This window comes from Hemiscyllium ocellatum, chromosome 11 (assembly GCF_020745735.1).
Source record: "Hemiscyllium ocellatum isolate sHemOce1 chromosome 11, sHemOce1.pat.X.cur, whole genome shotgun sequence".
In the NCBI taxonomy this organism is placed as follows: Eukaryota; Metazoa; Chordata; class Chondrichthyes; order Orectolobiformes; family Hemiscylliidae; genus Hemiscyllium; species Hemiscyllium ocellatum.
Genome location: NC_083411.1, coordinates 56940004 through 56964770, shown reverse-complemented (window position 1 = coordinate 56964770; position 24767 = coordinate 56940004). Strand labels below are relative to the sequence as shown.

Here is a 24767-nt window from a genome sequence, read left to right as displayed (position 1 = left end):
CCCTTCACTGTTTGATCACACAGCATTGCCCTTTGATGTGAAGGGCACTGCTTGTCACAGGCCACTCGGGTGTTTCCTTTCTTCCTGGTGGTGGAAATTAAATAAGATTTGTGCACCTTGTGTCTCTTACTGTGTCTCACACTTGCACACACACACCATGGGTGCAGGGGCAAAAATAAGCACTACCGCAGTTAGGCAGTAGTGTGGGGGTTTAAAAAAAAAAGGAAGAAAATAAAAAGAACACCACAAATACTAATGACATTTCTGGCACAGAAAATTTATTGGTGGGGACATTTGTTTCCATTACAGATGATGGCAAGGCTCCAAAAGAGTTACGAGGAACAGGATTCAAGTAACATACGCTATTTGTGGCAAATCATTGCGCAACATGCAAAAATAATCCTGGACCAAGCACAGTGATTGCACAATTGAGACCTCTGGCACCTGCTGGGCTCTTCCAACATCTCTTAGATATCCCGACCAAATGTCAAGGATATTTCGAGGTTTGAGTCACTGTTAACAAATTGTCAAGCTGGGTGGAAGCATCTCCCACTCGGCAAGCCACGTCCAATCATACCACTACAGCCCTCTGTAAGGAATACATTCCCCGATGGGGACTCCCAAGTTGTTTAGATTTGGACCAAGAGACTCAATTTGTAGATGCATTGTGCCAGGAAGTGTAGAGACTGCTGAGTATTAAGTGGGAATTGCATTGGCCTAATCACCCTCAGTCACTGCGACAGGTGGAACACACAAATCGGATTCTGAACCAACACTCGGCTAACTATCATCAGGAAGGATTGCCTTGGCCTCAAGCTCTGCCTCTGGTATGATGTAGCATTTGAGCTATCCCTAATTAAACCACAGGTATGAGCCCTTCTGAGGTGATAACTGGTAGACTCATGTCTTTACCTGGTACAATTGATCTTAGAACAGCAGATTGTCAACTATTGAGTGATTCATTGTTAAGTATTTCAGGATCTAACCGATTCTGTTCATTTTGCTTCCCAACAGGTGTCAGCAGCTTGAGGAGATTCCCCTAAAGGTGTTCATGACATCATTCCCGGCAAGTGGGTCTACGTTAAGAAAATACACAAAGAACCGTTGGGTACCAAGTGGGAAGGTCGGTATCAAGTTCTTCTCCTATCACCTTCAGCCATGAATATGCATGGCAGGAAGACTTGGATTCATGCATCACATATCAAAAGGGCTAACACCCCTGCCCCATTGTGACAAAGTTTTTATTTTTGGAACTCGTAATTGTTTTGATCTCTTGGGTCACATGAACATGCACTGTCAGGCACAAGTTGTATGTGAATACCTTTTTGTGCATGTCTTATGTTTATCCTGGACATACGAATGTCTCCAGCTGCTGGGTTTTCTCTCATATTCCCATACATTCAAAGGACGGTATCCCCTTAGACCCATGCCTTTTAATGTATCTGCAGTGGCTGGAATGGGTCACTCGCCAGAACGAATCCCACATGGCTGCCACATCTTCCACAGAGAAAGGGATATATTGGATGGAAATTAATGGCACCAGAGGTATGTGGGAATCGACAGGGTACAGTTTTTCGGCATTTGAATGCTGGTATTGAACTCAATTTAATACCGTTCGTATCACCATCACTAATACATCAATGGTGGGAAAAACCGTTATGTTCTATTTGTCTCACTTGATTTAAGCCGAAGGGTTAGTTTGCAGGTCAGAGTAATTGTACCTAATATTTTAATGGCACATCTGATGCTTGTCTTCCATCTAAACTTAATTTTATTATCTCACATCAGCAGAAATTTTTGACCACACCTGGCTCCCGAACTATATAACTCAGTTTATCCTGTGCAATGGAACTTTTTTTTGTTTGCAGACATAAGGCTTACACGTGGTGACCTCTGTCATGATCTGGTTTCTGTTTATTTAGCTTTTTTAGTCCCTTTTATGTGTCATACTCTACCTTTCATCCCTTATTCTTCATAAACATTGCAACTGTAAGATAGACAAGTTCTTTGCCCTTTGGTATTGGCCATATGCTGCATATAAATCCTTTTCTGAGATTCAATTACTCTATTCCATATTGGAACAAGTAGTTCATGACACCTCCCAAGCCCTTGATAAGAGTAATGTAGAAATGGTTGCTATTCGAACAACAACATTACAAAATTACAAAATGGCCCTGGATTGGCTACTATCTGAGAAAGGACGGACCTGTGCCCACGTAGGAAAAGAGTGTTGTACCTACATTCTGGCCAATTCTGAAGAGATCATAAATTCAGCTGCTCATATTCACAAGGAGGTCGACAAACTTAGACAACTCCTTTCAAGTACCATATAGAATTGGGCTATAACTGGTCAGGATCACTTGAAACATCTATCCTCCAGGAGATTAACATCTTTCTTGTTGTTATTCTTGCTTTATATGTATGTATCAAATGTTGTTTTACTCGTGCCCTTAACCCTCCCAAGTTACGACATCAGAAGAAGTGAATACTGACTGCTGCATATGGGTAATGATTCATAATGTACAATGTGATTGGAATCAAAAGGGCCAAACGCAGGCAAGTGGAACTAGTTTAGTTTGGGAAACATAGTTAGCATGGATGAGTTGGACCAAAGGGTCTGTTTCCGTGCTCTATAACTTTATGAGAATTTTAAATTCACTCAGTTGCTCACTATAGCAGTACAGTTGACAAACAAAATATCGAGTACCCTGTAAAGGAAACATCTGGCAATCACAGTCAGAACAAGTTGTGTTGATGAGTAAATTTTGGTCATGCTTAACTTAGCAGATAATCGCAGGACATCGAGAAACATTTTGTGATTGGACATGTAAGATGTGATTGGTTAGAAGTACTCAGAGTAAATGGAGGCTGAGGATTGGGTAAAGGGAGAGCATAGAATGAAGAAATAACGTATAAGAATGTGAGCAAAACACAGACAGATGTGCTTTGCATCACCTTGCTATGTACCATTAACTATGTACCATACTTCTGCAATAAAGACTTCACGAAGGCATTGTGCAGTTCCCTGTCTCGTTATTCCTATTATCAGGGAAACAAGTACCCAACACTGTCAAAAGCTGTGAGTCATGGAATCGTAGTATCCATACAGTGTGGAAACAGGCCCTTTGGCCCAACAAGTCCACATCGAATCTCCAAAGAGTAACCCAACCAGACCCATTCCCCTACCCATTTATCCTATATTCACCCCTGACTCATGCACCTAGCCTATACATCCCTGAACACTATGGGCAATTTAGCATGGCCAATTCATCTAGCTTGCTTGGATTGTTGCAGGAAACCAGAGCACCCAGAGGAAACCCGCACAGACACGGGGAAAATGTGCAAACTCCTCAGAGACAGTCAGCCGAGGCAGGAATCAAACCTGAGTTCCTGGTGAGTGAGGCAACAGTGCTAACCACTGAACCACCATGGTGCCCACATCTCCATATTTCATCACAATGGTTTGTGAGGTTTCCATGTGATTAATAGAATCTGGAATTGAATGATGCCATAAAACAACCATCAGTTATTGCAGACACCTACCTGCTTCACCAGAGTCATTGTCAAACAATATTTTTCATGATTGCCAGGTCTGGCCTACGTGTGACTGCACAGCATTGCGATTAACAGTTAACTATCTTTTGTTAGTTAACAGGTCCTCCTGGGTCAACAGGTCACTCATTATCAGGGTAATCCAGAATGGGCAACAAATGTGAAGATGCTAACATCTTGTGAAATGATTTTAAAAACGAGAGTAACCTCGCTGAGCTTGGAGCAGATGCATCTAGATACAGGTTGTTTTGCTGTAATGCAGCCGTTGCGTTCTTCTGCAACTCCGCACTACAGAAAATCGTGCTATTGAAATTGTTACAGAGAATTGTGTTGTTGATTGCTACAGAAAATCTGCTCAAGAGAAACTTCGCATTATCCAAACATCACCCATAATTAATTAATCACATTGTAGCCAAACCGCAATGACAAAACGTACATTATAGCAGGAACACCAAGAGTCATTGAGTCATAGAGATGTCCAGCACAGAAACAAAACCTGCGGTCCAACTCGTCCATGCCAACCAGATATCCTAATCCAATCTAGTCCCACCTGCAAGCGCCCAAACCTCCAAACACTTCCTATTCATACACCCATCCAAATACCTTTTAAATGTTGTACCAGCCTCCATCACTTCCTCTGGTAGCTCATTCCATACATGTACCACCCTCTGCGTGAAAAAGTTGCCCCTTAGGTGTCTTTTATATCTTTCCCCTCTCACCCTAAACCTATGCCCTCTAGTTCTGGACTCCCACACCCCAGGGAAAAGACTTTGTCTACTTATCTTATCCATGCCCCTCATAATTTTGTAAATCTCTAAAAGGTCACCCCTCAGCCTCTGATGATCCAGGGAAAACAGCCCCAGCCTGTTCAGCCTCTCCCTATAGCTCATATCCTCCAAACCTGGCAACATCCTTGTAAATCTTTTGTGAACCCTTTCAAGTTTCACAACATCTTTCCGATGTGAAGGAGACCGGAATTGCATGCAATATTCCTACAGTGGCCTGCAATGTCCTGTGCAGCAGCAACATGACCTCCCAACTCCTGTACTCAATACTTGGATCAATAAAGGAAGGCATACCAAATGTCTTCTTCACTATCCTATCGACCTGCGACTCCACTTTCAAGGAGCTATGAACCTGCACTCCAAGATCTCTTTGTTCAGCAACACTCCCTAGGACTTTACCATTAAGTGTATAAGTCCTGCTAAGATTTGGTCTCCCAAAATGCAGCACCTCGCATTTATCTGAATTAAATTCCATCTGCCACCTCTCAGCCCATTGGCCCATCTGGTCAAGATCCTGTTGTAATCTGAGGTAACCTTCTTCTTTGTCCACTACACCTCCAATTTTGGTGTCATCTGCAAACTTACTAACTCGGCCTCTTATGCTCGCATCCAAATCATTTATGTAAATGACAATAAGTAGAGGACCCAGCACCGATCATTGTGGCACTCCACTGGTCACAGGCCTCCAGACTGAAAAACAACCCTCCACCACCACCCTCTGTCTTCTACCTTTGAAACAGTTCCATATCCAAATGGCTAGTTCTCCCTGTATTCCATGAGATCTAACCTTGCTAACCAGTCTCCCATGGGTAACTTTGTCGAACGCCTTACTGAAGTTCATATAGATCACATCTACCATTCTGCCCTCATCAATCCTCTTTGTTACTTCTTCAAACAACTCAATCAAGTTTGTGAGACATGATTTCCCACGCATAAAACCATGCTGACTATCCCTAATTAGTCCTTGCCTTTCCAAGTACGTGTATATCCTGTGCCTCAGAATTCTCTCCAACAACTTGCCCACCACCGACTTCAGGCTCACTGGCCGCCTTGCTGATCTTTGAGGGGCCCTATTCTCTCCCTTGTTACCCTTTTGTCCTTAATGTATTTGTAAAAACCCTTTGGATTCTCCTGAATTCTATTTGCCAAAGCTATTTCCTGTCCCCTTTTTACCCTCCTGCTTTCCCTTTTAAGTATACTCTTACTGCCTTTATACTCTTCTTAGGATTCACTCGATCTATCCTGTCTATACCTAATATATGCTTCCTTCTTTTTCTTAACCAAACCCGCAATTTCGTTAGTAATCCAGCATTCCCTATACCACCAGCCTTTCCTTTCACCCTAACAGAAATATACTTTCTCTGGATTCTCATTATCTCATTTCTGAAGGCTTCCCATTTTCCAGCTGTCCCTTTACCTGCGATCATCTACCCCCAATCAGGTTTTGAAAGTTCTTGCCTAATACTGTCAAAATTGGCCTTTTTCCAATTTAAAAATTCAACTTTTAGATCTGATCTATCCTTTTCCATCTCTGTTTTAAATCTAATAGAATTATGGTCGCTGGCCCAAAGTGCTCCCCCACTGACACCTCAGTCACCTGCCCTGCCTTATTTCCCAAGAGTAGATCAAGTTTTGTACCTTCCCTAGTAGGTACATCCACATACTGAATCAGAAAATTTTCTTGTAATGCGCTGAACAAATTCCTCTCCATCTAAACCCTTAACACTATGGCAGTCCCAGTCCATGTTTGGAAAGTTAAGATCCCCGACCATCGCCACCCTATTATTTTTGCAGATAACTGAGATCTCCTTGCAAGTTTGTTTCTCAATTTCTCTCTGACTATTAGGAGGTCTATAATACAATCCCAATAAGGTGATCATCCCTTTCTTATTTCTCAGTTCCACCCAAATAACTTGCCTGGATATATTTCCAGGAATATCCTCCCTTATCACAAATGCCACTCCCCCTCCTCTCTCGCCTCCCTTTCTATCCTTCCTGAAGCATTTGTATCCTGGAACATTAAGCTGCCAGTCCTGCTCATCCCTGAGCCATGTTTCTGTAATTGCTAGGATGTTCCAGACGCACATTCCTAATCATGCCCTGAGTTCAGCTGTCTTCCCTGTCAGGCCCCTTGCATTGAAATAAATACCGTTTAATTTATTAGTTCTAGCTTGTCCCTGCCTGCCCTGACTGTTTGACTCGCTTCTATTCTCAACTGTACCCATCTCAGATCAATCTCTTTCCTCACTATCTCCTGGGTCCCACCCCTCTAACCCCCACCTCACTAGTTTTAATCCTCCCGAGCAGCTCTAGCAAATTTCCCTGCCAGTATATTAGTCCCCTTCCAAATTAGGTGCAATCCGTCCTTCTTGTACAGGTCACTTCTACCCCAAAGGAGATTCCAATGATCCAAAAAAATGTGAATCCTTCTCCTATACACTGGCTCCTCAGCCATGCATTCATCTGCTCTATCCTCCTATTCTTGCTCTCACTAGCTCATAGCACTGGGAGTAATGCAGATATTACTACTCTTGAGGACCTCCTTTTTAAATTCCTGCCTAATTCTCTGTAATCTCCCTTCAGAATCTCAACCTTTCCCCTTCCTATGTCATTGGTTCCAATATGGACAATGACCTCTTGCTGGTACCCCTCCTTCTTGAGAACATTTTGCACCCTCTCTGAGACATTCTTGATCCTGGCACCAGGGAAGCAACACACCATTCTGATTTTTTGCTGCTGGCCACAAAAATGTCTATCTATACCTCGGACTAGAGAATTCTCTAACACAATTGATCTCTTGGAACCTGACATACCCCTTGTTGCATTAGAGCCGGTCTCAATATCAGAAACTTGGCTATTCGTGTTATATTCCCCTGAGAATCCATCACCCCCTACATTTTCCAAAACAGCATACCTGTTTGAAATGGGTATACCCACAGAAGACTCCTGCGCTAGCTGCCTACCTCTCTTACCTTTCCTGGAGTTAACCCATCTATGTGACTGTGTCTGAGGCTTTTTCCACTTTCTATAACTGCCATCCATCACATACTGTTGCTGTTGCAAATTCCTCATTGCTTCTAACTGTTTCTCCAACCGATCCATTCAATCTGATAAGATTCGCAACCAACAGCATTTATGACAGATATAATCCACAGTAACCCTTCAACTTTCTTTAAACTCCCACATCTGACAAGAAGCACATATCACTGTACTGAAGGCCATTTTGCTCCTTCACAATCTACAGACCCAGAAACTAGCACCATCTTATTCCTCTACAAAACGCTGCCCCAGGTTATATTTTAAGTTTTATCAAGAGAAATATCTCCAAAAACATATAACATATATATTCCGTTGATAGAGATTTGTCAGACCATGTGAAATTTCTGATGCTGGATTAGTGGTGCTGGAAAAGCACAGCAGTTCAGGCAGCATCCGAGGAGCAGTAAAATCGATGTTTCGTGCAAAAGCCCTTCATCAGGAATACAGGCAGAGTGCCTGAAGGGTGGAGAGATAAATGAGAGGAGGGTGTGGGTGGGGAAAAAGTAGCATAGAGTACAATAGGCGAGTGGGGGAGGTGTTGAAAGTGATAAGTCAGGGAGGAGGGTCGAGTGGATAGATGGAAAGGAAGATAGGCTGGTAGGACAAGTCATGGGGACAGTGCTGAGCTGGAAGTTTGGAACTGGGGTGAGGTGGGGGAAGGAGAAATGAGGAAACTGTTGAAGTCCACATTAATGCCCTGGGGATGAAGTGTTCCGAGGCAGAAGATGAGGCATTCTTCCTCCAGGCGTCGGGTGGTGAGGGAGCAGCGGTGAAGGATGCTCAGGATCTCCATGTCCTTGGCAGAGTGGGAGGGGGAGGTGAAATGTTGCGCCACAGGGCAGTAGGGTTGATTGGTGTGGGTGTCCCAGAGATATTCCCTAAAGTGCTCTGCAAGGGGGCATCCAGTCTCCCCAATATAGAGGAGACTGCATCGGGACCAATGGATACAATAAATGATATTGGTGGATGTGCAGGTAAAACTTTGATGAATGTGGAAGGCTCCTTTAGGGCCTTGAATGGAGGTGAGGAGGAGGTGTGGGCACAGGTTTTACAATTCCTGCAGTGGCAGGGGAAGGTGCCAGGACAGGAGGGTGGTTTGTAGGGGCGCGTGGATCTGACCAGGTAGTCACGGAGGGAATGGTCTTTGCGGAAGGCGGAAAGAGGTGGAAAAGGAAATATATCCCTGGTGGTGGGTTTCGTTTGGAGGTGACGGAAATGTCATTGGATGATTTGGTTTATGCAAAGGTTGGTAGGGTGGAAGGTGAGCACCAGAGGGATTCTGTCCTTGTTACAGTTGGAGGGGTGAGGTCTGAGGGCGGAAGTGCGGAATGTGGACGAGATGCATTGGAGGGCATCTTTAACCATGAGGGAAGGGAAATTGGAAGGAGGCCATCTGGTGTGTTCTGTGGTGGAACTGGTCCTCCTGGGAGCAGATATGGCGGAGGCGGAGGAATTGGAAACACAGGATGGCATTTTTGCAGGAGGTAGGGTGGGAAGAGGTATAATCCAGGTAGCTGTGGAAGTTGGTAGGTTTGTAAAAATATGTCGGTGTCAAGTCGGTCGTCATTAATGAAGATAGAGAGGTCCAGGAAGGGGAGGGAGGTGTCGGAGATGGTCCAGGTAAATTAAAGGTCAGGGTGGAATGTGTTGGTGAAGTTGATGAATTGCTCAACCTCCTCGCGGGAGCACGAGGTGGCGCCAATGCAGCCATCAATGTAACGGAGGAAGAGGTAGGGAGTGGTGCTGGTGTATGTACGGAAGATCAACTGTTCTACGTAGCCAACAAAGAGACAGGCATAGCTGGGGCCCATTCGGGTGCCCATGGCTACCCCTTTGGTCTGGATGAAGTGGGAGGATTCGAAGGAGAAATTGTTAAGGGTGAAGACCAGTTCGGCCAAACGAATGAGAGTGTCGATGGAAGGGTACTGTTGGGAACATCGGGAGAGGAAGAAATGGAGGGCTTGGAAGCCCTGGTCATGATGCCCAGCTGACTGTGAGGGAACTGAATGGGATTTTTAATTTTCCCAACAGCAAATCCCCTGTGTCTGGTTCACTCTGACAAAGTCCTTTGAAATCTCAAGACTTCAAAATATTGGCACCGCATTCAGCTTCAATCTGAATGGTCTCTCAATAGTCAATCTTTGAATCTTTCTGATAATTGTATGGCAGGCAGGGATAGCAGGAGAGATTCCTGGTCAATTGGAAACATTGAGGTAGTGCAGAGTAACAGCCACCCCACGGTGAAAGCTGCAGATGCTGATTCATGCCATGGCCTCTCTCTATATTGTGTGACCTCCTCATTTCAAAGCATTGGTGAGAAATATGTGATGCAAAATAGATATATTCTGACATTGAGTATTCTGAAACAAACCTGAAATTCTATTATTTTTAGTGTGGAGATTGCATCAGAAATAGTCAGGAAATGTGGACATCACCCAGACCTGAGCAACTAGATCTTGCTCTTTTGGACACATCTTGTCATTCTCACCAGTCATTTACTTGGTGAAAGGCTGAACAGTTCTTAATCACAGTCCTGGAATTTTGGAAAGATAGAACATCTTCGGGCAAGATTTGCTCCTTAAGGTTTACATCCAGCTCCTGAGCAAGCGAAGAAAGTATTCATGGCTGTCTGAAGATGGACCAGAGGGAGTTGGCTTTATCTGAATTCTCACAGAATGAACAGGAAACACACTCTCCAATAGATACAGTGAGTATTTTAGCAAAACATGAAATTACACTCATGTAAAATCCTGAGAAGTGCTGGTTCTTTGGGGATTTTAGCTTTTGTGAACTGCAGTCACCCGTCTTGTTTCCAAACGACTAAGTGATTGCTGTTAACTGGGGAATGAAGAAATGTTTTTACAGTGGGGAAGAGTTGAACTAAGTGCTTAAGTTTAGATTGAAAAAATCTACTTTCTAATTTAGTCAATTCCTTTCTTTGCCCCAAGAGTGCTGCCAATCCAGCAGTGAACAGAAATGATGAAAATGTGAAGAGAGGTAACTGGTCCTCGAAGACTGACTATTTGCTCTCGATGATTGGCTGTGCTGTGGGTCTAGGCAATGTCTGGAGATTCCCTTACCTGGCGTACAAAAATGGAGGAGGTACTGTCTGGAATTTGAATTAAGGGGATAGAAATGCACAGGGAGCATCTCATTGATCTTTAAGGACTGTTAGCTTGGATATTGCTCTTGTCAGTGCTTCCAATCATAACAATTGATGTGGAGGTGCCGGTGTTTCACTGGTGTAGGCAAAGTCAGAATGCAACAACTCCAGGTTATGATCCAACAGGTTTAACCTTCACCTGATGAAGCAGCAGATCTCCAAAAGCTTCTGATTTTAAATAAACCTGCTGGACTATAGCCTGGTCTTGTGTGTTTTCTGACATCCTAACAATAGTGCAGGGGTTAGAAATGTTACAGTATGGACATGGCACAGTTAAATACTAAAGTGCAAAGTGGTGGTTGAAATTAAGTCAAGTGACTTTTGAGCAAATCAGATTGTCTCATTACAGGTTGTAGTTTGAATCTGTGGCCCATTTCTCATCAGGAGTAAAAGGCATTGTACTTTTATACCTTTAAATACTTTATATTGCTAAATTCCTAGAACTGAAATAATTCTAAAAACACAACAGAATGTCATTAAGACCAAGATTGTACCCAGCATTCTCAATAAACAGTAGATTAATAAAACCCATGTAGCCCCTTTTTCATTTGTCTAGTTCAAGTCAGAGTAGACCACATTTTCAGTTTAAATAGGCATAGATTGATTCATTACAAGTTTTATGGAAGACTCCTTTGGAGTTAAGATAATAAAGTCCTTGTCAGCAATATCGACAGATGTTAAGATTAAAACAAGGATAGAAAACACAAAATAATAAAGTTTCAATCAGTCTTTGTAGCATGCTAGTGGAATCAATTCCTTGAGTTCCTTATTGTTGAAATGAAGAAAGCATCACTTGAAGTTAGATCCAGCAGCTGTGATGGCTACTATATCGAATGATTGGTGTTTACTTGTCCAGATAAACATTATTTGACATCAGATATTGAGAGACAGAGAAGATTGCTGGCATCTGACACTTACAGCTAAGATGTGTAGAGGTTTGGTTTTCAGTCCTGATTTCTAAGTGGTTCAAATTGCTTCCAACCCCTGCTTCTAGACACTGGACCTTTTATTTATTGGCATGTAATGAAAAGGCAGCAGATGGATGTTTCAGGGCAAAACAATCTCTGTTTATTGTTGTACAGAAGAAGTAACACAACAATACAGGAAACAGGTAAATCAACAACACACAAAAAGGTAACTTAATCCAAGACAAGATAACACAACAAGTCACTATTATTTAAAATACACTATTATTTAATACCATAATACGCGCATTCCATCCACCTCACACTACTGACTAAGTTACTACTCTGGGGTCTTGGGATTATGCTCACCACTTTGAATGAAGTTTTGAAATTGGCCTGGTACAGTTGCTCTGGCTTGTTGTACTCTGAATGTGGTAGGGGACTTCTAGATAGGCAACTGCTCAGTCTGCGTTGAGTCCACTGATACCGGTTTAGGCACGTGAGTACTTGGATCTACCTGTTGAGTACTTGGGTTTTTTTTATTTCTGTTGGTTTGTTGAGTTCAGTTTTCACCTCAGTTGGGCCTGAGAACTTGCAGTGATGGTTGGGACAGTTGATGCTTCACATTTTGACGGTCTTAGTTCCTTTTAGCATGATCAGCCTTGATGGTCATTGAGGTCTGCTGTCGGTCTTACAAAACACATTCTCCATATTCCTGTTTTTTGGTTCAGCTACTCTGGCGATGTGAGATCAGGGCCTGCAGTTATACCAGTTGTGGGGCTTCCAAATCGTCAGGCTAATCTCGAGGTCTTCTCGAGGTTTTCTTTTTGGCCTTGACTGGCTTGATTAGATTTCCAAATTTTACACAAGATTTTAACGGTTTTGATTGCTGTTGGATGTGGGGTGGTTGTTATGGTAATCCTCTTGGCTCCACATTGTCTCCATGAGTCGGATCTTCTGTGGGCTGGGTGGCCAGAGGGATGAAAGCTGTCTTGGGGCTGGATTTGTTTGGTTTTGGGTTAATTGTCTCAGGTGCAATGTTTCCCACAAGATAGTCATTTCTTTGTAGTTGCCTCCGGAATACCCAGTCTCTGTTCACAGTTCGATCCCAACACCTGCTTCTCGTTTTTACTTCTCTGCCAGCACAAAACTTGTTTTTGTCAGTTTTTCAAAGGTCTTGAGCTCTGTGCATATATTTCCAACACTGGGAATTTCTATGAAATTTATTGATGACACTACTACCAGTTGGTTTCTCCAGAAACTATATTGTGTAAGGCATCAGCATTCAGCAAAAGCCTTCCTCAAACATTGGCCTTTTCTGCTGATAAATAAAGCAAACATTTTTATCAACCAGCACCTCTTGGAACAGGAGTGTGCAATTGATCAAATATTCCAGATAATCAAGAGGTACACATAACCGTAGTAAACACTGAACAAGAGAGACCTCAATATCCCTCAAAGCATCTCTATAAAAAACCTCCTAAAACCAATGTAAAAACCCACAGTAAGTAAAAGAAAAGTGCTGCAGAGAGTATTCACGTCACTGTTAGACTTTATTTATAGCAGAAATACACGGACATCATGATGGATCGCAATATTGAACACGTAATTTTGGTGGGTTTATCAGGAATACCCATTGATAAGGTGCTAGCTAAAACAAAGTTGCTGTACCTACTTTACAATCTCACAGTGAGTTATCAATGAACTTCATTATCTCCTGGATTACAGTTATTACTTATCTTCATTTCGATCTTAGTTTGCCTCCAGTAATGTATATATATGCTTGTATATTATCCACCATAACATAAGAGACTGAGTCTGGATATCATGCTATAAGAGAAACCAGCAGACATTTATTATAATGATATAAAGTCAAGGATTTTACGCAGGCCAGTCATTATTTGGTGTCGACGATGAGTCACCATGAATATTCTGTGGAATCCCCATTCTAGCACACTGTGAAGGTATTGCCCAGGAAACTGGATTTTCCACGAGACAATTCTCCAATTCTTGGAACACTCCAAAAGTCTCTATTTACATCAGAAATTTCAGAAGGTACTGATGAATTTAAGTAAAATAATTAATCAGGAAAGTTAGATTATTAAATCAAACACCCCTGCCATGTCCAGACCCGCTCCAAACCCCCATATCCATCAGATCTGAGTTGACATCTCCCTAGCAACTCCTTGCATCAGTCAAATGTGACCCAACCCAACCCAACATTAACATAGAGTCATAGAGTCCTACAGCATGGAAACAAGCCCTTTGGTCCAAATTGGTCCATGCCTACCAAACTGTCCATCCATGCTAACCCCATTTCGCTGCACTTAGCCATTTCCTTCTAAACTTTTCCTGTCTATGTACTTGTCTAAATACCTTTTGATGTTGTTAATGTAATCAACCTTCTGCTGGCAGCTCATTCCAGATGCATTCCATCCTCTGCGTCAAAACGTCCCCCTCAGGGTCCCTTTTATTCTTTCCCTTCTAACCTTAAACCAATGCCCTCCTGTCCTCGATTCCCCAATTCTGGAAAAAAGACAGAGTGCATTCACTCTATCCATGCCTATCATGATATGTTACATTTCTATAAGAAACTTCCTTAATTTCTTAAGCTCTAAAGAAAAAAGTCTTAGGTTGTTCAACCTTTCCCTATAACTCAGACCATTGCATCCTGGCACCATCCCTGTAAATTTCTTCTGAACTCTTCCCAGTTTAACAACATCCTTCCTCTAGCAAGGAGACCAAAACTGAGCATAACACTCCAAATGTGGCCTCACCAACAACCTGTACAAGTGCAACACAACTTCCCAGCATTTATACTCAGTGCCCTGACTGATGAAAGACAGTATGCCAAAAGCCTTCTTCCCTGTCCTGTCTGTCTGTGACTCCACATCCTCGACAAAACTGACCGCTGGCCTCTACTGTCAACCTGACCTCCTGCCCAGCTGACATCCTATCGAGCTAGTGAACAATCAGGAGGGAGTTGCCCTGGGAGTCTGCAAAATTGACGCCAGACCCTTGAAGTCCCATGGCTTCAGGTTAAAAAGGGGGCAAAAAGGTCCTGCTGATGAATCAGTACTCCTCAATGCTGAACAAACTTGGCGGAAGCATTGAGGGTGGCAAGGGCACAACATGTCCTTTAGGTGGGGGATTTCAACATTGACCATCAAGACTGGCTCAGCAGTGGCACTACTGATCAAGGTGGTTATGTCCTAAAGAACTTCACTGCTACACTGGGTCTGTGGTAGGTGGTGAGGAAACCAACAGGAGTGAAAAACATACTTGACTTCATCCTCGCCAATCGACTGAGGATTGAGTTGTAGAAATAGCGGAGGCGCTGAATGTGATCTTTCAAACATCACTGGAGTCAGGAAAGTTCCAGATGATTGGAAAATTGCTATTGTAACTCCTTTGTTCAAGAAAGGATCAAGACAGAAGATGGAAAATTATAGGCCGATGAGCCTACCCTTGGTTGTAGGTAAAATTCTAGAATCCATCGTTAAGGACGGAATTTCTAAATTCTTGGAAGTGCAGGGTCAGATTAGAACAAGTCAGCATGGATTTAGTAAGGGAAGGTCATGCCTGAGAAACCTGTTAGAATTCTTTGAAGAGGTAACAAGTAGGTTAGACCAGGGAAACCCAGTGGATGTCGTCTATGTACACTTCCAAAATGCCTTTGATAAGATGCCTCACAGGAAGCTGCAGAGTAAGGTGAGGGCCCCTGGTGTTCAAGGTAAGCTACTGGCATAAGTTGGGGATTGGCTGCCTGACAGAAGGCAGAGAGTTGGAATAAAAGGTTCTTTTTCGGAATGGCAGCTGGTGACAAGCGGGGTCCTGCAGGGTTCAGTGTTGGGGCCACAGCTGTTCATTTTATATATTAATGATCTGGATGAAGGGACAGGGAGAATTCTGGCAAAGTTTGCCGATGATACGAAGTTAGGCAGACAGGCAGGTAGTACTGAGGAGGTGGGGAGACTGCAGAAGGATCTAGACAGTTTGGGAGAGTGGTCCAGGGAATAGCTGATGAAATTCAATGCTGCTACACTGGGTTTGTGGTAGGTGATGAGGGAACCAATAGGAGGGAAAAACTTACTTGACTTCATCGTCACCAGTCTGCTGGCTGTATTGGTATGAGTGATACTGCACAGTCCTTGTGGAGATGAAGTTACACCTTCACATTCAGAATACCATCCATCCTGTTGTATCACTGAGCTAAATGGGACAGACTTCAAGCAGATTTAGCAACTAAGACTTCAGGCGCTGTGGGCCATCATCAGCAACAGAAGCATACTTCAGCACAATCTGCAAACTCATGGCCCAGCATCTCTCCCACTCAAGCATTACCATCAAGCCGGGGATCAGCCTGGTTCAATGGACAGTGAAGTTGGGGAGTCAGGAACAGCACTAGACATACCTAAACATGAGGTGTCAAGCTAGTGAAGCTACTAAACATGCCAAACACAATAAGCAGCATGTGATAGAGCTAAGCAACCAATCAGTCTGAACCAGACTCTGCTGTCCTGCCACATCCAATCATGAATGGTGATAGACATTTAAACAACTCACTGGATGAGGAGGCTCCACAAATGTCCCCATCCTCAATGATGAAAGAGCCCAACACATCAGTGCAAAAGGTAAGGCTGAAGAGCTCAGTGGATGATCCATCTCAATGTTCTCTACTTGTCCCCAACATTGCAGGTGCCAGCCTTCAGCCAATTTGATTCACTCCATGAGATAACAAAATACAGTTCAATGCACTGGATACTGCAAAACCTATGGGCCTTGACATCATTCTGGCAATAGTACTGAACGTCTGTGCTCCAGAACTTGCTGCACACCTAGCCAAGCTCTTCGAGTTTAGTTACAACATCAGCATCCACTCATCATTGTGAAAATTGCTCAGATATGCTCTGCATACATAAAAAAGCTGGACAAATCCAACCCAGCCCATTACACCCCATCAGTCGATGATCAGTGAAGTGATGGAAGGTGTCGTCAACAATGCTATCCAGCAGCACCTGCTCAGCAATAACCTGCTTGGTGATGCCCAGTTTGGATTCCGCCAGGACCACTCAGCTCCTGACCTCATTACAGCCTTGGTTCTAACATGGACAAAAGAGCTGAATTCCAGAGAGGAGGTGATAGTGACAGCCCTGGGCAAAAACAATGGCTGCAGATACTGGAAACCAGATTCTGGAGTAGAGTGGTGCTGGAAAAGCACAGCAGTTCAGGCAGCATCCACGAAGCAGTAAAATCAACGTTTCGGGCAAACACCCTTCATCAGGAATACAGCTGTCTGCCTGATGAAGGGCTTTTGCACGAAACGTCGATTTTACTGCTCCTCGGATGCTGCCTGAACTGCTGTGCTTTTCCAGCACCACTCTACTCCAGATAGTGACAGCGGTGGACATCAAGGCCACAGTTGACTGAGTGTGATATCCAGGAGCCCTAGCAAAACTGGAATCAATGAGTGTCAAGGATCAAACACTTCTCTGGCCCCCAGGAAAGTGCATGGTTACAAATCCTCAACACCATTCACAATTGCTTAGATACTGAAGCAGCCCATGTTCAAATGCAGATTTGGGATAACAAGTGGCAAGCACATTCATGTCACACAATTGGCAGAAATGACCCCCTCCAACAAGAGAGAATCCAGCCATTATTTTGTGAAATTCATTATCATGACCATTACTGAATCTCCCATTGTCAACAGCCTGGGGTTACCATTGACCAGAAACTGAACTAGACTCATACTCTGGTTACAAGAGCAAGTCAGAGTTTAGGAATATTGCAGCAAGTAACTCACCCCTAACTCCACAAAGCCTGTACATCATCTCCCAGGCACAAGTGCCAAACACTGATATTATAATGTAAAGGTTGAATTTATCATCAATCAGTGATTCTTTAAGATTGTCTACTGCTGTCTATGATTGATAAATAAATTAATAGATAAGGAGATAATGTATTCCAACCCCAGATGAACAACTGGCAAATATCAACATATAACTTTATTCCCTTTCTAACTCCTCACGCTCACAGTCATACACAGATAGAACATAGAACAGTATGGGCTCTTCAGCCCTCTATGTTGCGCGGACCTTTTATCCTATTCTAAGATCAAACTAACCTACATACCCTACATTTTACTATCATCCAAATACCAAGTGATGTAAGACTGACTGGTCTGTAATTCCCAGGGTTATCCATTTCCTCTTTTTTGAACAAGGGAATGACATTTGCCACCCTCCAATCATCTGGTACTACTCCAGTAGCCAGTATGCATGTGAAGATCATTACTTCTGTTGTAATGTCCTGTACCTTTAAGAAAGAGTGAATGCTGTTCTGCACTGAGAGCTTACAAGCACCTGTCATATGATTTAACTAGCAGTCTCAGAGTGTACTGGAAAATTGAAAATATATAACATTTGGCTGTGAAATGGAAACCTGAATTGTTTGCTGTTTTGGCAACAAATCCAATTTAAACAAACAGTTTAAATTATGCCTCAGGATACTAAAACCCAATCCAGTTTGAATTTATTGTTTTACTAACATCAAACTGATGATCCAATTTTGGGGGAAAATGAAAAAGGCAGCCATTTTGAAAATCAGATAGAGCAACTGCAATCGAGAGAGAGACCCAAGACATTGAAATACTCTGTATCAAAGGTACTTTTCGTACGAAACATCTTTACAGTAAAAAAAAAGAAGATGATCCAGTGAGGTCTTCAGCCGGAAGAAGAAAGACACCAAAGATGACAGCCACTGAAAGGTTTTGAAATTGATTTCATGTAATTTTAATAAATGTTTTATTGGAACAGTATATTATAGCATTGGAGGCAGGTATTAAGCAGTTAAGAGAAAAGGGGCCTTAGTGTTGTGAATATTTGTTGCTTGATGTTCCCTTTTAGAGTTAAAGAATGAATTGATGTTATTTTCTTGAAATATTGGAAATATGAGGTGAGGTGAGCTTCTCTGGGTGTTTGGTTTAATGAAGAGAGAGGTTCACCTCTGTGTCATAACACTTTAGGCACAGCAATCTCTTCCCTCGCTTCCTGCAGCAAACTTAGGTATATCCCGTCTGGTTCAGGCGACTTATCTATCCTCATGCTTTTCAAAATTTGCAGCATATCCTCCTTCTTAACATCAACCTGTTTGATCATATCAGTCTGTTTCACGCTGTCCTCACAAACAATAAGGTCCCTCTCCCTAGTGAATACCCAAATAACTTATTAAGTAAAAACCTCCCCAAACGCCAACTCCAGGCACAAGTTCCCTTCACTATCCCTGATTGGCCCTACCCGCACTTGCTGCAAGTTCTCCCTAAACAACCTCCACATTTCTGTTGTACATTTCCCTGAGAATATCTACTCCCAATTTATGATCCACGGTTCCTGCCCAATAGCATTGTAATTTCCCACTTCCCCAACTAAATGCTTTCTCATACCATCTGCTCCTATCCCTCTCCATGACTATAGTAAAGGTCAGGGAGTTGTGATCACTATAACAGAAATGTTCTCCCACCAAGAGATCTGTCACCTGGCTTGGTTTGTTACGAAGTAACAAATCCAAATGGCCTCCCCTTTGGTTGGCCAAGCTAAATATTTAATCAGGAATCCTTCTTGGACACACCTGAAAAAATCTGCTGCATCCAAACTATTTGCGCTAAGGAGGTTCCAGTCAATATTAGGGAAGTTGAAGTCACCCGACACAAACCTGTTACGTATGCACCTTGCCAAAATCTGCCTCACAATCGGCTCCTCTATGTCTTTGTTGCTATTGGGAATCTATAGAAAACTCCCAGTAAAGTGACTGCTCCTTTCCTGTTTCTGACTTCCACTTATAATGACTCAGTGGACAAACCATCCCCGACGATCTCCCTTTCTACAACTATTATATTGTCCCTTATTAGCAATGCCACCCACCCATCTATTTTACCTCCATCTCTGTTCCTATTGGAACATCTAAATCCCAGAAGATTCAGCAACCATTCCAGCCCCTGTGATATGGAAGCCTTTGTAATAGCCACAACATTGTAGCTTCAAGAAACTCCATGCTCCATTGTAGCTCCATGCTCTAAGTTCATCACCCTTATTCTTGACACTTTTTGCATTAAAATACACCCACCACATTGACTGCAGCTTTGCCCTATCAACTGCCTATCCTTCCTCACAGTCTCTCTGCATGCTGTATCTGCCTGTTCACCAGCATCCGCATCCTTTGATCCATAGTTCCAGTTCCCATCCCTCTGCTAAACTAGTTTAAACCCTCCCGGAGATCTCTAGCAAACCTCCTGCCCAGGACATTGATGCCCCTCAAGATCAGGTGCAACCCGTACAGGTCCCACCTTCCGCAGAAGATCCACAAATCTTAAGCCCTCCCTCCTATACCAGCTCTGCAGCCACGTGTTTAGCTGCACACACTCTCCGTTCCTAGCTTCACTAGAAAATGGCACCAATAGCAATCCTGGGATTACTACTCTGCTTTTACTAATTAAACTTACTCTTACTAATCTTTCAATGTTCCCTCAATACAGGAGTTGTCCCACTGTACTGAAGAATTGCAGACATTATTTCACTTTAGAACAGGGGCGAAAGAGGAAAATCAGGGATTTATAGATCAGTTAGCCTAACATCTGTGCTGGGGCACTGGTTGGTGTCTCTAATTAAGGATAAAATAACTGAGCACTTCAAATTTCTTCAGTTAATCAGGGACAGTAGGTCCTGCCTGACAAACCTCATTCAATTTTTTGAAGCCATGACTAAGATAGTGGACAGGGGAATGTCTATGGTTGTTGTTTGTATGGACTTCAGATGGCATGTGATAAATTGCACATAAGAGCTTATTAACTAAGGTAGAGGCTGATGGAATTGAGGGCAAATTACTTATATAGTTCAGAAATTGGTTGAGTGGCAGGTGCCAGAAAATAAGGATAATGAATAGGTCCTGAAATTTGCAGGATGTGACCAATGGTGTCCCCGTAAGGATCTGTGTTAGGGTCTCAATTATTCATATTTTTTATTGACAACTAGGATAATAACATAGAAAGGCATATATCCAAATATACTGATGACACAAAGTTAGGGGGCATTGTAGACAATGTAGTCAACAGCATAAAATTGCAGAGGGTTCTTGATAGACTCAGTAATTGGGCAAAAATGTAGCAGATGAAGTTCAATGTAAGCAAGTGTGTGGTTATCCATTTTGACCGATATAGTATCGACCTGTATACTTCCTAGATGGCATCAAGTTAAACACAATGGATGCACAATAAACACAATACTATTGCAATGGTCAGTAAAGCGTAGAAACCCAACAAAAACTCCAATAGCAGTAGTTTGTTGCACTTCTTCAAAGTCCATGCTCTATTTTTTGATATCTGTAGCATCAAGGGACATGGCTATGTGCAGGAAATCTGTTTCCAAAAGCCAAGTCAGGCCCTTACATGAAACCAGCAAGCGACCAACATGACAGTATAGAGTAATAACAAATCATCAGCAACAAGGAAACTGTTACCAAGGTGCACCAAGGCAACCACATTGATGAGGTTCAGAGTCAACCAAATGAAAGGCAAATTTTAGAAAATGAGCAGGCTTTACATGATGTTAATCTCACACTCTGTGTTGGGAGTAGAAAGCAATCAGGAGCTCTTTAATATCATGTGTCCTGAGAAGGCAGTGTGATACAAGATAAAAGCTAAAATCAACACCGGAGTTAGTGTTACCATGTAACCACTATATGGCCTCAATGACATGCACCTGAACAAGTAATGTTCCATGGTACAGGCTATGAGAAACCATCTCTCAGTGGAGACAGCAGATCAACAATTGTATGTATTGCCAATGAGTGTCAATGCGCAAACTCTCACTGGCTTCCCAAAATATTTAGTCTAACAGATACATGGTTACAAGTATGTACAGATCTAAGTGTTCAGTCTCAAATCATATTCAAACCACACCCACCAATGCAGAACAAGTCACATATGGTGCAATTGAATTAGTCAAGAATTGGCAAAGTTATAACTTTGAAGTAGTAATTAAGCCAGATAGCCAAGATGATTGCATATGATTTACAGAACAGCTTATCCAAAATGCAAAGATATTCATCTTGATCTCACCATGATCACCTAAACTATGAAATTAAATGTGCTCTCAAGGCTGACATGTTATACTTTGGACAATGTGAATTGTTGTTATTGGACGCAGTTTCAAATCATGCCCATGTTACCACAGGAACGCATGAGTATTGAAAGTTCAAAATGATTGGCATAACAATCTATGTACTGACCAGGGATGAATCGGGATATTCAATGACTCACGAATGCAATATGTAAACAGTGGGAGACTCTATATCCATATGATATTTCATCCAATCCTTCAGCAAAGTAGCAACAGAGCTGTTCATATTGTATGGGAGATTACTGGGCGGCACGGTGGCACAGTGGTTAGCACTGCTGTCTCACAGTGCCTGACTGTGTGGAGTTTGCACGTTCTCCCCGTGTCTGCGTGGGTTTCCTCCGGGTTCTCCGGTTTCCTCCCACAGTCCAAAGATGTGCGGGTCAGGTGAATTGGCCATGCTAAATTGCCCGTAGTGTTAGGTAAGGGGTAATGTAGGGGTATGGGTGGGTTGCGTTTCGGCGGGTCGGTGTGGACTTGTTGGGCCAAAGGGCCTGTTTCCACACTGTAAGTAATCTAAAATTTGTGAGGCATTACCTGCCCGTCACAAAGCCATGATGACTGCCTTTAATCACACTATGCTTTTCCAAATAGTCATAAATCCTACCCCTCAGAATTCTTTCCAAAACCTTGCTGACCACAGACGTAAGACTGCCTGGTCTGTAATTGCCAGGGATTTCCCTATTCAATCTGCCATGTTTTATCGCCCACTCTCTTACTCTGCCTGTATCCCTCCAGTCTCTGTGTGTCATCCTCACCACTTGCCTTCCCATCTATTTTCATATCATCCACAAACTTGGCGATAGTCCATTCACTTTCCTCATCAAAGTCATTAATATATTGTAAATAATTGTGGCCGCGGCACTACAGCACTCCATTAGTTATAGGCCATCCTGAAAATGCCCCCATTATCGCAAATCTGTCTTCTATTAGTTAGTCATTCCTCTGCCTGTGCTATTATCCTTCCTCCAACACCACAGGTTCTTATTAACGAGCCAAGTGCATAGTATTGAATGTGTTTTCAAACTCCTCCTCCACAAATGGTGGGATTGTCCTGTGAGAAAGTGAGCACTGCAGATGTTGGAGATCAGAGCTGAAAAATGTGTTGCTGGAAAAGCGCAGCAGGTCAGTCAGCATCAAAGGAGCAGGAAAATCGACGTTTCGGGCATAAGCCCTTCTTCAGGAATCAGATTCCTGAAGAAGGGCTTATGCCCGAAACGTCGATTCTCCTGCTCCTTGGATGCTGCCTGACCTGCTGCGCTTTTCCAGCAACACATTTTTCAGGATTGTCCAGTGAGGAATTTTGTGTGTCTGAATGAGATAATCTTTCATTCTTCTAAACTCTAGATCCTAAAACTACCTCTCTGTTTTAGGAGCAACCGTTTTACACAGCTAGCATTTACCAAGATTTCTGCAAATCTGCCTCAACTTGAAAATGAACAGCATTTTTCCCCAAACCCAAAAGACTTCAGAATCTTCGATCTGAGAGACAAATGTACGGCTCTGTTTATTTTGTTCCCTTGTAATTATTTGAACACTCAGGATTATCCAGTAAACATAGTTCAGTTTTAGAATCTCATCTAATATTAAACATATTATACAAATCGTGAATTTGTATTTGGAGGCTGGCTTGGTACAGTTAGAATGTTTTTCTTGGGAACAGTTGAGTGAATTATTGATACGATCCATCAGTCTTTGGGATATATAACATTGAAACATGGCATCATACCAGCACTAAAATGAATATACCACATTATTTATTTGTTCTAAGCAAAACATCTTGTTGGTTTAATATCAGCATCATGTTCACAATGTGAAACAGTTGACTTCAACTCTTGATCAAACATTGGAGATACCTTGCCCTTTCAGACCTGAGGAGGACTGGGCACTTCCAGGCCTGCCTTAGGGCCTGTGATGTCTGGTTGGAACATACATTGAGGGATTATCTGATCAGTAGCCATGACCTGCAGGGTACTTGAGAAGTGCCCTACTTCAACATTACATTTACATGGCCAATAAATTTACAAGGTTACTGATCATGCCCATTTTGCAGTATATGAAAACATAGGAATCTCAACATGTGTACTGACTTCTGAAGGTAGATCTTTGGTATATAGGAGTAGAGAACCCCTGGCTGATTTCCCAACTAGAACTCTAGCTAAGGAGATTAATTTGACTGTTCCATTTCAAGTGTAAATTTGAGCATAAGATGGAGCCCATTAAGGCATGCCACGAATTTTTTCATGCAGTTGCAGATTCAAATATAGCAAACGCACCCACATTCTGTTTGAATAAGATGTAGAAAGAGAAAAACATAAAGGACATCAAACTTCAGTAACCATTCTCTTATTTAAAAGTAGGACTTATTCTGTAACAACTGAATATTTTTAAAAGCCCTGTATATTGCACTAAATACTCAGATGCATTGAGCACATAGTATCTATGTGTAATAAACAGTACCCTTATGAAAAATATTTTCTCTTTTTTTAACTCGGTCAAGCAGTTTTACATCGTACAAGTTCATTGGATGGAACTGGGGAGATAGTCTGGCATTTAGCCCTCTGTCTGCTTCTAGCCTGGCTGATGGTTGGGGCAGCATTTTTGAAAGGAATCAAATCTTCAGGAAAGGTAAGTGACTGGTGATGAAGACAGTTACAACTACTGACAAAATACAGATTCCCTGTAAGAATAAAACTAGAATTTATTGACTGTTGTGAAGTGCATAGTTTATATCCTTGGTGATGTTAACAGTTCCTGCAAGGTATAGAGAACAGAAAATGAACTAATGTGCAGTAATCCTTTGTAGCTTCCACAGAGCATGGTTACCCTTTGAGGGGATACAGCCTTGAAGAGGAGCAGATATGACACCTCATGCTGCTCAATCACCTGCCAAGTGTTCAGCCACAAACTGTGTGGGTCCTGCCCTGAACAACACAACAATCAGAGAAATGATGAGGCTGAAATAAGTGTGAAAAAGAAGTGTGAAGAACAGTCACAAATTGTAATATCCACAACTGAAATTGAACATAACTAATTTCTAGCCCCAGCAATGCCCCCAAATTCCTGAATGTGTCCCTCATTCTAAGGGTTTCAGTCACTGACACAGGGACTCTGGGGAAAATTCCAATTGCTGCGGAAGGCTGGGCAGGAC

At 42.6% G+C, this 24767-nt stretch overlaps 1 protein-coding gene across 1 annotated transcript in view; it reads left to right on the top strand.

The window, feature by feature from the left end:
* LOC132820014 (sodium- and chloride-dependent neutral and basic amino acid transporter B(0+)-like) overlaps positions 1-24767 on the top strand; it is a 130950-nt gene that overhangs the window by 85075 nt on the left and 21108 nt on the right. The window contains exon 3 of the mRNA XM_060831941.1: positions 24120-24244. Coding sequence (XP_060687924.1) covers positions 24120-24244 — 125 coding nt within the window. The remainder of the gene's footprint in view (positions 1-24119; positions 24245-24767) is intronic.